At 48.8% G+C, this 12936-nt stretch overlaps 1 protein-coding gene across 1 annotated transcript in view; it reads right to left on the bottom strand.

Annotated features, from left to right (window-relative positions):
• The window catches only part of ARL3 (ADP ribosylation factor like GTPase 3), a 31778-nt gene that overhangs the window by 10271 nt on the left and 8571 nt on the right, over nt 1-12936 (bottom strand). Inside the window, exons 2-4 of the mRNA XM_059730208.1 lie at nt 12651-12794; nt 11382-11498; nt 1971-2021 (exon numbers count right to left, since the gene is read on the bottom strand). Of these exons, the coding sequence (XP_059586191.1) occupies nt 1971-2021; nt 11382-11498; nt 12651-12794 (312 nt within the window). The remainder of the gene's footprint in view (nt 1-1970; nt 2022-11381; nt 11499-12650; nt 12795-12936) is intronic.

Here is a 12936-nt window from a genome sequence, read left to right as displayed (position 1 = left end):
ATGTTGGAAGGCAGCCTTTCAGCAAAGCCCAGATCTCCTTACCAAATAGCAAGAGTGTCTGCAATCACAGGGGCCCGAGGTCCACAAGCAAGTTCTTTCAATTACAGGTTACGAAAGGCTTCAGCTTAGTCTGAAATTAGCTGCCGGTTTACAGGCTAAAACTCTGTGCTTTGCCAATCCCTGCTCCCTGGAGACCAGGACTGATGATGCAGCAAAAACCCCATGTAAATTGGCTGTCTCCAAGAGTCTGCCTGGAGTTAGTCTGACTCATGTCCTAGAAACCAGGTGGTTCTCGCCCTAATAGATTTATGATGATGCTAGTAACGAGCTTTGGTTTTTGTCCCAAGTTTTCTGAACTGCGATTCAAATCGGGAAACTCTGCTTCAGATGTAAGAATCTCCCTTCCAAAAGGAAGCTGATACCTATTAAAGGAAGGGAATAGCTGCAGGCCAGGCCGGGAGCGGTTTTATTGGCCAGACTGTAGTCCTACGTGCGTGGCACAATGTTGTGTGGGATCTTAGGGTTGACTGGCTCGCAGCTGAAAACAGCCTGCTGCTCCTAGGGCAGGGTCTGGATGTACCGTGAACCCACAGCTATAAGACCTGAATGCCTGGAAGCTGGGCAAAAGCTTAATCTGAACTCGGAGCGGGCAATCCCATTTCACTTCTTAATAAGCATCTGTCTTGTGACCAACCTAACACAGCTGGTGCACCATGCACAGCAGTCTTGATAAAGGAGCTGAGATCTAAATGAATATGATGCAGGATGTATGTCAAGCCTCTGGACCCTGGTAAATTGTTGGGGGGGGGACCTACACAGCTGTATAATTTCCCTGAAGTACCTGTCTCATTGCTGGGACTTTACTTTCCATGGATACTGGCCTGGCATCTTCTACGAACATGTAGTTACCGTGAAACCTTTGGGTTCAATGAATGCAGTAGCAGAGACCATGCTGCATCACAAATCAGATTCTAGCCCACAACAGCAATCTGCTTGCTTGGTTTGGAAACCAGGGCAAAACAGAATCAAGATATAAATAGAGCTGGCTGGGAATTTTTTGACAAAATGTGTTTGTTTCTTTTCTGGCTGAAGAGGCTGATTCATCAAAACTGGAACTCTGTGTGGGGATGCATCAATTTGGCCAAACTGAGTGAGGGCATACACTGGGGGTACGAGCACCCCACGTTTCAGTTCCTGGCCTGCTTGGCTTAGGCGAGTGCCCTCGCTTTCCTATGCTAGAACTAGTCTTCCTCTCTTTGGCCTGAGGAATAATTATTTATGTGAAATGGAGCAGCTCCAACAGGAGAGACAGAGAGAGAGACTCCCCAGAGCAGCCAAGAGCCGGGTGGAGATGGGAGAGTCAGGTTCAAGCGCTTACTCTGAGCCAGGCACTTAAATCTAAGCCTACCACATCACAGAAAGACGCCTCAACCGCTGGGATCTGGCTATTCTGGGCTGGGCAGTGGGTGAGGTTGGTCTGCCTGTCTCAAGCAATTCAGAGAGGCCTCAGCTGGGTTCTCATTGGAACACAGACAAATTAGGAAACCTCAGAATTGTTCACGCACTGGAATTCATGTTTCCCAGCCAGCCTCACTTACAGAGTCCTTGCCTTTTTTTTTCAGTTGTGTTCCAGAGATGATCGAGTCAATGTGATTGCTTTTAAAACTTTTTAGAGAAGAAAATGAGATTCCTTGAGGTCTTGTTCTGGCAAGGCTCAAAGGCCTTTAAGAGGTGTGGGTTTTCAAAATGTGCTTCCTTTTGTTCATATTCAATTAATTTGAGGGAATAAGACTCCTTATTTCCCTTATTTCTCACCTACCAAAGTGATCTGTGCTTTGTGTGCCACAGCAAAGCAAGCTGAAGGGAGAGCCCCCCAGGAAATTTGTCTTTATCACAAACCACCGAAGCATCTTCCTAACGTGCATAAGGAACATGATATAACGTCAAAGAGCTGGGCAGAGGTTACGTACCTGACCCGTTTCTTCAAACCTCTTTCTATCTGCGCTGTCGATGACATAGATCTGTAAAGATGCAGGGGAAGGTATTAATTTACAGAAGTGGAAGATTGATGTTGTAGCTGTGATGGTCCAGAAATGATGCGAGGTGCAAGGGCGTTGTTATTTAATTTATAGGAGTAGTACGGCTGGAAGAGCCCTCAAGAGCTGACCCCAACTGAAGGATCATTCTTGACTAAACCAACCTAGGCAAGTATTTGTCTAACCTGCTCTTAAATTTCCAAGGAAGGACACTGCACTACTTCTCTAGGTAATCTGTTCCAATGCTTAACCACCCTCATAGTGATAAAAGTCTAACATCCAATCTGAATTTTCCTTGGAGCAATTTAAGACCATTGCTCCTTGTCCTGTCCTCTGTGGCCAGAGAAAACAGTCTATCACCCTCCTTTTTATAGCTATGCTTCAGGTATTTGAAGACTGTTATCAAATTCACTCCCCGTAGCCCATTCATTCTTCTCTTCTCCAGCATCAATAATCCTAGTTCTTTCAGCCTTCCCACATAAGTCATATTTATCCAACCTCTAATCATGTTTGCTGCTCTCTGCTACACTTTGTCCACGTATTTTTGGAAGTGAGGTGCCCAAACTGGACACAGTGCTGTAGGTAAGGCCTCGCCAGTGCCAAATAGTGCAGAAGAATCATTTTCCCTTGACTTGCAAGTGACATTTCTATTACTGCAGCCTAGTATGCTATTTATTTTGCAACAAGAACACACTGTTGGTTCACATTCAACTTACAGTCCCCTATAACCTGCAGGTCATTTTCCGTAGTACTGCAGCCTAGCCAGTCCTCCTTCCCCAGTCTGCATTTGTGCATGCGATTGTTCTTTGCACTTGTCCCTGTTGAATTTTATTTGAAGAATTTTTGTAACTTTTTTGGGTTTACTGAGCTCACTCTGAATCCTAACTCTCCAGAGTGCCTGCAACTCCACCCAGCTTGGCGTCATCGTAAATTTGCCAAGTGTGCACCCAATCCTATCTTCCAAATTGTCAATGAAGATATATTAAACGGTACTATACCCAGGACAGGCCCTTAGGGAACCTTGTTTGATACCTCCTCCCAAGTAGACATTGAGCCATTGATGGCTACTTGTACAGCACGATGACCCAACCAGTTACATATCCCCCTCACAGTAGCTTCATCTAGTCTGTATTTCCTTAGCTTACTAATGAGAAGACATCTGGAAAGCATTGAACTATATAGAGCTAGTCTATCAAATGAATCGAAACCAGTTCCAAATAACATTCCTTATGCTTAGAGATGCACACATTTCATGCACTGTGCAACCATCAGCTAATTCTCTCAATAGCTCAAAAAACGAAGGGGAGCTGCATTACAGCTGGGGAGAGCAGGCTGTGAAATGCTAGTGTCAGAAAAGGAGCTGGTGGCAGGATCAGGATTCAGATTGTCTTCCACCCCTAAATTCAGCCCAGGAAAGCATGCTGCCTCCTGGCAGCCAGGTCTCCACCTTCAGATGATCCTCCACAACAAAGGGAGTGGCTGTCAGATGAAGGACTGTCATGGGGGTTGCATGCCTTTCCAGGGCAGGGCAGGGCTGGGGCACTTCAGCAAGGAACAGCAGAAGTGAAGTTTGCACTGTTACTGCCTGGGCGCATCTACGCACATGCATTTACTACCCACTAACCGAAATTACTGTGCAGTATGGGCACGTCTACACATGCGCGCCCATACTGCACGGTAAATGTGGTGACGTATGCCGATTTGAGCATAAATTTGATGCCTGCACCATGCAAGTATCAACTTTATGCCCATTTAGTAACTGCACAATAATGCACGTGTAGTTGTCTTACTGCACAGTAACCCTGTGAGTGTGGACTGACTTGTGACTAGCTTTAGTCCCAAATCAGTCCACACACAGCGTTAATGCGCTTTAATGCCTGCACATGTAGACGCCGGCCTATTCCCACTTACTGCACTGTAAATTTAAACCAGTGTAAACGCACGTGTGGAAACGCCCTCCTGTGTTGTACCTGTTTTTTTGGACAAGGTCGGTCAATTCAGCACCTCTCTCTAGCACTGAATTTGCCAATTTCCTTCCTGGAAAAACTCAGAGCTTGGTATGGAAATCCCTGGCTGCAGGTAAAGCGGCTATACCAGAGAAGGATGAAATTTGCTGGATATTCATTTAGTACAGACAGCTCCTCCCCTCCGTCTGGACTGCGCCGTCTTTATTGCTAATGCACTTAAAGCTGCAGAATCATTTTAAATAATCAGAAGGGTTCAATAAAGGTGGAGCCTCTGGGTTTGCCTGCTGTATAATGCAGGAGGTATTATGCTGACTCAAATCAATGTGATCCAATCATGGGCACACTAGAGAAAGCTGAAAGACTCACAGTTCATGGGTAGGTAGGTAGGTGAATGAATGATGATAGACATATCCCAGTGTAATTTATATGGTTTGTATGCACAACCCTGTAAATGATGCTGAGATCAGGTACAGAGGCGTGTGTGGTTATCCTGGGGTAGCAGCACATCATGGGCAGCTATTATGGTATCTTCTGTTTTTTGGCAAAGAAGCAAACAGCTTATCCTGGCATGGAAGTGGAGATGCAACACCTACACCAGTATAACTGATATCAATGGACTTTTACCCTGGTCCCTTCAGGAGCAAAGCTACCCTGGTTTAGGAGTTGATGCCATCTGCTCTCTCCATTTTTTAAACAGGTTGAATGCCACCCACGTAAATGCGCTATCTGTCCATCCCCTGAAAGACAGGGAAGCAGGGGAGAGGGCGTGTGGGCTGGCTGGCTGAGGAGACCTGCAGTGTTTCCCAGTCAGTAATGACTGGAAATTGCTAGGATGTTATTTGACAGCTGTGCGGTGGCTTCCGTGGAAGGAGGCTGGTTTCCAGGGAATAGATGCCCACAGCACCCAACCACTGCCAAGATAAATGGCGTTCCTGCTGGCAGTCTCGGCAGGAGACTCAGCCCTTCCAGGCTAATTTAGACTGAGAACAGTGAAAAAAGGGAACTCTGAACAGCAGCGTTTAGTAAAGGTTGGAATGGCCTTCTTGTGCAGACATCTTCTCTCGCCTGCAATGACTCGAACAGGGGGCTGCGGCACCCGGGGGTGCCCCAAGAACTGCCATTTACTGGGTCAGGCCGTGGGTCCATCTTACCCAGCTCCTTGTGTCCCACAGTGGCAAAGAGTGGATGCTGAAAGGAAGAGTAACCTGGGTCTGACCACAGTTGTTTTCTCCACTGTTCCTCTCTCACTTGCTTCCTCCAGCGTTTAAGGTTAAGTTTACAGAGGCTGTATCCCTCCCTTCATGCTTGATCGCTACTGATGCCCCTTTCCTCCAAGAACATGTCCAATCCCTTGTGAATCAGGCTGAACACTCAGCTTCCAGCACAGCTGGTGGCAATGTGCTCCACCCTTGAATGCCACGCTGAGTGAAAAAGCACGTCCTGGTGTTGGTTTCAAACTTACTGTCTCCTACTTTCACACTGTGACCCCCCATTTCTTGTCTGGTGAGAGAGGGTAAAGAATAAATCCCTACTGACTTTCTCTTCACCACTGAGTATTTTGCAAACCCTTCTCATGTTCCCCTTCAAGTGTCTCTTTGCTAAACTGAACATTGGACTCATCAGTCTCTCCTCACGGGGAAGCCCCTCCATAGCCCTCATCATCCTTGCTGCCCTTCTCTGGACCTTCTCTAGTTCTTGAGATCCTTTTAAGGGTGCCGTGCAATGTAGCACTGTTAGGTGTGCAAACCTGATTCTCGCAATAAACCAGCAAGATTGCAAATAGAAATCTGTAGCGTTAAAAACACTCTGTCCAGTTGTGGTCTTTCTGAGTTCTTTGTAGAACTGCTCTATTTATTATTTTCTATAGTCAAAAACCAGTCAAAACTAAGAGCTGGCATTTTCTAAGGGATGGCTCGAGTCTAAAAGCTTGAGAACCGCTGCTTTACTGCCTCAGGTTTCCAGGTCCTTCTGTGACAGGGATGCTGCAGGTTGGTAAGGGATGGTGTAAGCTAGGGATGGTCAATCCGTGGCACAAGCGGCATGTGTGCAGCACATGACAGATCAGGGAGGGAGCAAAAAGGCAGACAGGGCAGGAAGCAGAAGGCAGAGCAGGAGATAAGGCAGGGAGCACAGACTAAGGAACAGGAAGCACAGCAGTAGATAAGGCAGGGGAAGGAGATACGCATGGCACTCAGGGAGGGTGCAGGGCTAATCTGTGGCACGCCTGCCAAACAGGATGCCCCTACATTGGTGTAAGTGCACTTGCCCAGAAGTGGAAGAGCTGAGCTTTGGTGTCGTTAAGACAAGAAGTGGAGATGACTAGAATCCAGAACAGGATGTCATCTCCCGAGCTTCGATCTGGCCAAGCCAAAATGCACCAGCAAAACCTGCCTTTGGCTGTTTAGTGACATGTAGTGAACTAAGCTTTGAGGCTCACCCAGGCCCAGCACTCAGCACCAGCACAGCCCCTCTCGCCACGCTGGGGCATCGCAGGATCCTAGTCACCTGATCCAACCCCTTGCATGAATGCAAGATGCTGCCTAAATCATCCCTGTTCAGACACCTCCAACGAAGAGGATTGCCCCACTTCCCTGGGAGTCTATTCTACTGCCTCACTGCTCTGACAGGAAGGAAATTATTCCTGAGATCTAATCCTAAGCCTGCTTGGCTGCAGTTTACAGCTGTTGTTTCATGTTGCCTTCTGCAGCAGCAGAGAACAGTTGTTCAGGGCTCAGAAGGAAGAGTGCCCCTTGCTGAATCACCAGGCCTTTCTCCCACAGCTCCCCCAAGCCCAGCTGCAGAGATCTGACCAGATTAATGTCTGACACAGCAGTGCTGCAGGCAAACGCCATGTTGTGTAGCACGAGGCGAAGGCAGCAGGCACATGCAGAGTGCCTTCTTCCCACCCAGACAACAACGAGCCAAAGAGCTGCAGGTGCATGCCTGAATGCGCAATCACCCAGATACACACACCTTATTTGCACTGGGGAGGCTTCCAAGTGCCCAGGTGTGTGGCACAGAGTGAGCTCCCATTCAAACACACCTGCACTGACTGAAGGGCGCAATCACTTCGGGCTTTATTAGGACTTTTGGAGGACCCTCCCCCTCGGTCAGGATGGAGCTGGGGCAGGTCTCCTGAGAACAGCACCTCATCTCGCCTCCGCACTCCCTGGCTCCTGTAACGGAGGACGTGGACTCTGCAGCACAAGTCTGCAGTTTAAATCAGCAATGTAGGGGCTGCATCTGCACAGCCGAGAATGGCATTTTCCCTGCATTTTTAGGTGCTCTTCTAAAGGAGAAGGCTCAAATCCAGGGCTGGAGCAAGGGGGGCTACACCCTCCCTGCTGATGGCAGATGTGGGTGTTGGTAATGACGATGTGCCATGCACAAAGTCCTGCTCAGCGGTGGGTCTCCCAGGTAAACTCCTGAGCAGGTGACTGGCAGGAAGCTGCGTGCATTCATTTTATGCCTTCCCCCAGCCATGTTTGTGCTGGGCACCTCCTTGGTCTGGGAGTGACGCTGCTGCTCAGTCTGCAGTGTGTGACGCAGTGCCCACTGCGCCACTGCTGCTACACCCTGTGTCAAACTCCCACTGGCCACTTCCCCTCTGCCCATTCCTGTGCTACCCCTGCCAAAGGCCTTGTACTGTTCTGGCTGAGGAAGACAGGGTCCCCCTCTCCCTTCCCTTGTAGGAAGAGTGGGTGTCAAGCCACTGCTACAAGGCTGACAGAAGAAAACCATAGGATTTGAAGGCCTGTGACTTGGCCTTGGCAGCCTTGCCTTTGCAGTGCATTGCCTCTTGCAGACATCGAGTGTTGGCTGTAGCCAGCAAGGGCTCCTCGCTGCTGCTTTGCATGGCTGACTTATGCACTTGCTTTCCACATGCAGAGCCACAGCTGAGCCCTGCGTGATCGTACTGCACCAAGGCTGTGTTCTGTGCCCCCGCTGCCTTGGTGGGAGGAGGCTACCTATGTTGGTTCAAACCCTTCACTGCAGAAGGGACCCCCTTTTCCATCAGCCTTATGTGGGCAGGTCTCTCTCCCCTTGTCACCTCTCTTGTGTGGTTTTTCTTCACGAAGGCAAGTAGCTGAGACTCTGCTGTGGTCATGTAACATAGCATCCTGCCTTTCCTATACTGCCTCCTCAGCTTAACCCCAACCCCCCACCCCGTGTTTAAAACATGAATCATCTGATGCAGAGAAACCTTTGTATTGGAACGCTGCCTGCCGTGTCCCCCGTGCATTACACAGATGCTGAGGCGTGCAGCTCTTTAGCGTGTTACACTGAAAGATGGTGTAGTTCAGCGGTTCCAGTGCAGCAGAGAGAAATAAGGTTGCAGGGTCTCGTTCTAACCACACTGTTGGCTTTGTATTTTGTACTACGGTAGCCCCTAGAAGTCCCAATTGCTGACTGTGATCTCTAGACACTGTATGACCACAGAATAAATCGATGTTCCCGAAGAGCTTAGATTGATGCAAGGCATGCTGTGTGTACACTGGCAGGCTGCTTTCCACCTCTCTGCTTCAGTTTTCCCACGTGGAAAATAGTGATGAAAGCAATGCCCTAGCATTCAGGTGAATTTATTTCTCCAGCATGAGCTGAGCCCTCACCAATGACCTCTGGACAGACCAATGGAACAAACAGTGCCAGACAATAGAAAAATACAAGATGGCCAAGGCCTGCATTTGCAGATTGTCCTCTAGAGCATCTCAGCTCATCTAAGTGCCAGGCTGGTGTGTTACAGAGCCAGGAATTACAGCCAGAAATGCTAGGCCACTGATAAATGACAGGTGTTAAGAGCTGTATGCTCTCTGCTAGAGCCCTCTCCCCTCCCCGCCTCACCACCATCTGGCTTTAGCCAGATCTCAAACAGCTCTCTGCCCCTAACTCAAACAGGTGAGAGGGGCTCATCTCTTGATCTGGGTGGAGTGACAATAAGGCAGAGCTGAGGCTTAATGATTGGAAAGCAAATCAGTACCTCATATAAAGGACTGGCGAACAGACTGATTCTTGTATACGCTCAGGAAAAGTTATTCAGATTAACTTTTAATGCGACTTAAGTCAAGCAGCCTGTATTCCAGCCATGTGTGGACATGCTTATTCAGAATTAAAGTTATTTAATCCAAGTTATTTTATTTCACTTTGGAAGATGGAATTCAAGCTGACTCTGAAAATCTGTCCACACAGGGGTTTAATGCCGTTTAAACTAATCCACTTTTAAGTACAGCCGTTAATTAACTGGGACTCACTTTCCTAAGTGTCCCTCTATAGATGATCATTAGCAAGGATCCTGGTTTTCTCTGATTAAAAAAAAATCCCCAATTTTCACCTTAAAAAAATAACCCAAAATCCACATTTTTCCATGATTAAAATAAAACACTATAGACAGATAGATAGATATAGTGGTATTTCATTTTGATCATGGAAAAATGTGGATTTGGGGTTTTTTAAATCCAAAAATTGAGGATTTTTTTTAAATCAAAGAAAACCAGGATCCCTGATCATTATGGATCAAAAAAGGCTGTTAGGTTTCCTAGCCTTGCTGGACTTCCCATTTCCCTTCCTGGCTGAATCACACTTGGGGGGCGTGACGTGTGAAGTCTTGCTTGCTGTTCGCAGGTCACAGAGAACAGAGGGTGTTTGTTTTTTCTTGTGCATCCAGGCTTTGCAGGTTACCATATGGGGCCAAGAAGGAAGATTTTCACTTTGCATTGCTACAGGTGTCAGCATTTGGTTTTGCCTTCCTCAGAAATATTAGGTGTTAGCTGCAGCCAGGCTGGGGATTTTTGACTGGGTTGTGCCAGTGCTCCTGCTGGGACCAAGGCCGAAGGTTCCAGGCTAGAGGGTCTTGCCCCTCTGCTCGGGGTCAGACCAATCACTACCCTTGGGATCAGGAAGAAATTTTATCCCACAGTTAGATCTACATGGACTGGCTTGGGGTTTGCACCCTGCTCTGCAGCAGTGGTGGCATGATCCTCTTCCTTGGACTGCTTGAGCATATTTTAACTCCTCCTTGTCCTTGCAGAGACAGCACACTGACAGTGCCCTTGTTCCCCTGCTTTACCTATAGTAAGTTAGGGTGATATCTGTGGCATTATGCCTGATAGTGGGTGGCTGGTGAAGTTTTTAACTCGGTGACTCTCAAGCAGGTTGTTAAGGTTCCCTGGGATGCAGTGAGAACCTTTTAAACACGTTGCAGGATGTAGCTCAATATTAGCGCTAGCGGGTGATATGCACGGTTCACATGATAAACTCAGAGATTTCAAATAGGAACCCAGAGTGTCAAAACCATTCTGACCTGGTGTGATCCTTCTCAGTTGTTTGCTACAGAGGAATTACTCTCTCATTTTTCCGTAGTCAAAAATGAAATGAAAGCTCAGAGCTGGCATTTTCTGGGGGGGAGGGGGGCGCGGCTCTGTGTCCAATGGGTCTGAGAACCCCTGGGTTAGAAAAACACTTGTCTAAGATTGGTTTAGAAAGGGATGATCTTGTCTTGAAATTCAGGTGTGACCTTCTGAGGCTCCATCCAGCCCTCATTTTCTATGATTCTGGGATCCCTTCTATTGGGGTAAGTTAAAGGGGCAAGCAGGTCAATGTGTGTGGATCTTTTAAATGAGGTTTCAAGATCAGAGGTCCCCACTGATCTGGATGGACCTCAAAGAACCTCTGGTCAAATGGGAGGTTTGCCGCAGTGCCCTTGCTCAGGATCTTTCCCCCTTCCTTCTTACGCAGACTCCTGCACAGCTGTTGCCTCTGTTCAGAAGCAGCTGCATTTTGGAGGCGCTATTTAACTTTACCTATACAGCACTTTGATACTGTGCCATCCGCTCTAAGTGTAACAACCCTCCATTACAATTAAGCATTTAGCTGAGACTCTTTACAAGCATCAATCTGTAAAGGAACATAGGTCGTACAATAGAAGCACTCACTTGGGAGATATGAACTCCCCTCCTGCATGCTTTCCTGTCAGACCTTGGACAAGTCATTCAACTTTTCTGTGCCTCAGTGCCCCCACCCCCAGGACTGTAAAATGACCTACCTCACTGTGGGAGGCTGAGTTCATTAGCAGCTGTAACATGCCTTGAAATTCCCCAATGGGAAGCACTACAGATGTGAACTAGTACGTGTTGGGAAACAATATGCTATTTTAATGAGACTGGCACAAGAAGTGTGGGTGTGGGTCCAGTGCACTGTGCTGCAGATGTTATGAATAAGCAGAGATGTTTCTGCAAATGCCACCCTCTCCCTTCCCCGCCGCTTGTTAATCTGTTCCGAACGGTTCATGTAAGACCCGCAATGGTGCTGCTGCCTGACTTCCTGGCTGACAACATGGAAAGCCCGTATGTTCATGTAGCACTCAATCGTGGTTAATACTCACAAGGACATCAGTGTTTTCAAAATAGTTCCTCCAGTACGGCCGGATCTTCCTTTGTCCGCCTATGTCCCAGACGTTCAGCTTGAAGCCTTGGGACTGTACGCTTTTAATGTTAAAGCCCTGCAAGAGAAGCCACAGGCAGCATTACCCTGGATCTTGGGATCGTGTTCAGGAGAGTATGGCTTTTAACACCGTTATCACGGTGCAGGAAAGAGGCACAAGATGGGTCTGGGCTGCTATTCAGCTGCAGAAGAGGTGAGAGGGAGAGCAAACGAGATTCTCGTGCATGTCTGCGTGCATACATTCTGGGATCAGGGGCTGACATCGTCATGGCTACAAAGATGAATGTGGCAGTGGGGGCCTCTGGAGGGTTCAGGAGGGTGGGTGCAGGAAGAGGTGAGAGAGGGAGATGTGAGATAAGGAGGAAAACAGAGGGCGCACTGAGAAGCAGCATGCAGCGGGGTCTCACGCAGAGCCAGAGGTCGGAGGCTTAGTCGACACCAGGCAGCGACGCGCTGAGCTTAAAAGAGCAACAGCTGCGCGGCTGAAGGGTCCGTTTCATCAATTAACGCTGCGACTGAAAGGGCGTTCAACTGGAAAAACAGGATGTGGTGTGGGCTGGCAACGTGCTGCCACCCAGCCTGGGGGAGCGGGGCTTGGAATCTGAGCGTGGGCTTTTCGCTCAGGGGTGCCGGGGGCTGGGAGTGTCAGGGGGGTGGGGAGGGGAGAGGAGTGTCTCGTGCAGCTCTCGAGCAGCCTCCTCTGGCCAGCTTGGGCGCCGTGCTGGTGGTATGTGCGACCGCTGCTCCAGTGGGGAGGCTAAAAGCAGGGCAGTTCGTAGCAACAAGGATGGAGGGGCAAGTTCCTGGGACTCCCTGGGGGAAAGGGGTGAGGGACAACCGGCCAGAAGCTGTGACACGTCCCATCAGCTGCTTGTGTTTTTATGAAGACCAACAGGGCCAGACTCTGATCTGTGTTACACCAGGGCCAGAGCAACTCTGCAGGCATCTAGGGTGCTTGTCCTGTGTATTTGGTTCCAGAACCAGGCCCAAAGCTCGTGTCCCTGATGGTGATCGTGGGCTGTAGCCATCATCCTGCTGACATCCTGCTATAAATACTGGAGTGAGCTGCATCTATCTCGACATCTAATCCAGCCCCCACATTCAGCCCATAGCATTTCCCTGGTGCAACTTTTCTTTGCCCATTTAATATGGTGCGTAGGACAGAGCAAGGTGGAGGAGCAGCCTCCCATCTGGGCAGGGCCTGTCTTACCTGTGTCGGTGTGATGTGGCTGATGTCTTCAGACGCCAGCTGTTTCAGAAGCGTGGTCTTGCCGGCATTGTCCAGCCCCAGGAGAAGGATCCTCACCTCCTGGTCTGGTGCGCTCTTCAGTTTGCGCAGGATTGACAGTAAACCCTATGGCAGACAGAAAGACCACAGGTATTAATGGTGTGTTAAGATGCCCTCCCACTGGTCCCCGAGTCTGGGCTGGGCCCGAGTCTGGGCTAGGACCCAAAGCCTGCCGCATCCTTTCATCCCTCTGTTCCCCCTGTTCTGG

The sequence above is a fragment of the Alligator mississippiensis genome, chromosome 6, assembly GCF_030867095.1.
Source record: "Alligator mississippiensis isolate rAllMis1 chromosome 6, rAllMis1, whole genome shotgun sequence".
Lineage (NCBI taxonomy): Eukaryota > Metazoa > Chordata > Crocodylia > Alligatoridae > Alligator > Alligator mississippiensis.
Note: the sequence above shows the minus strand (reverse complement) of the source record. Positions and strands in the feature narration are given on the sequence as shown.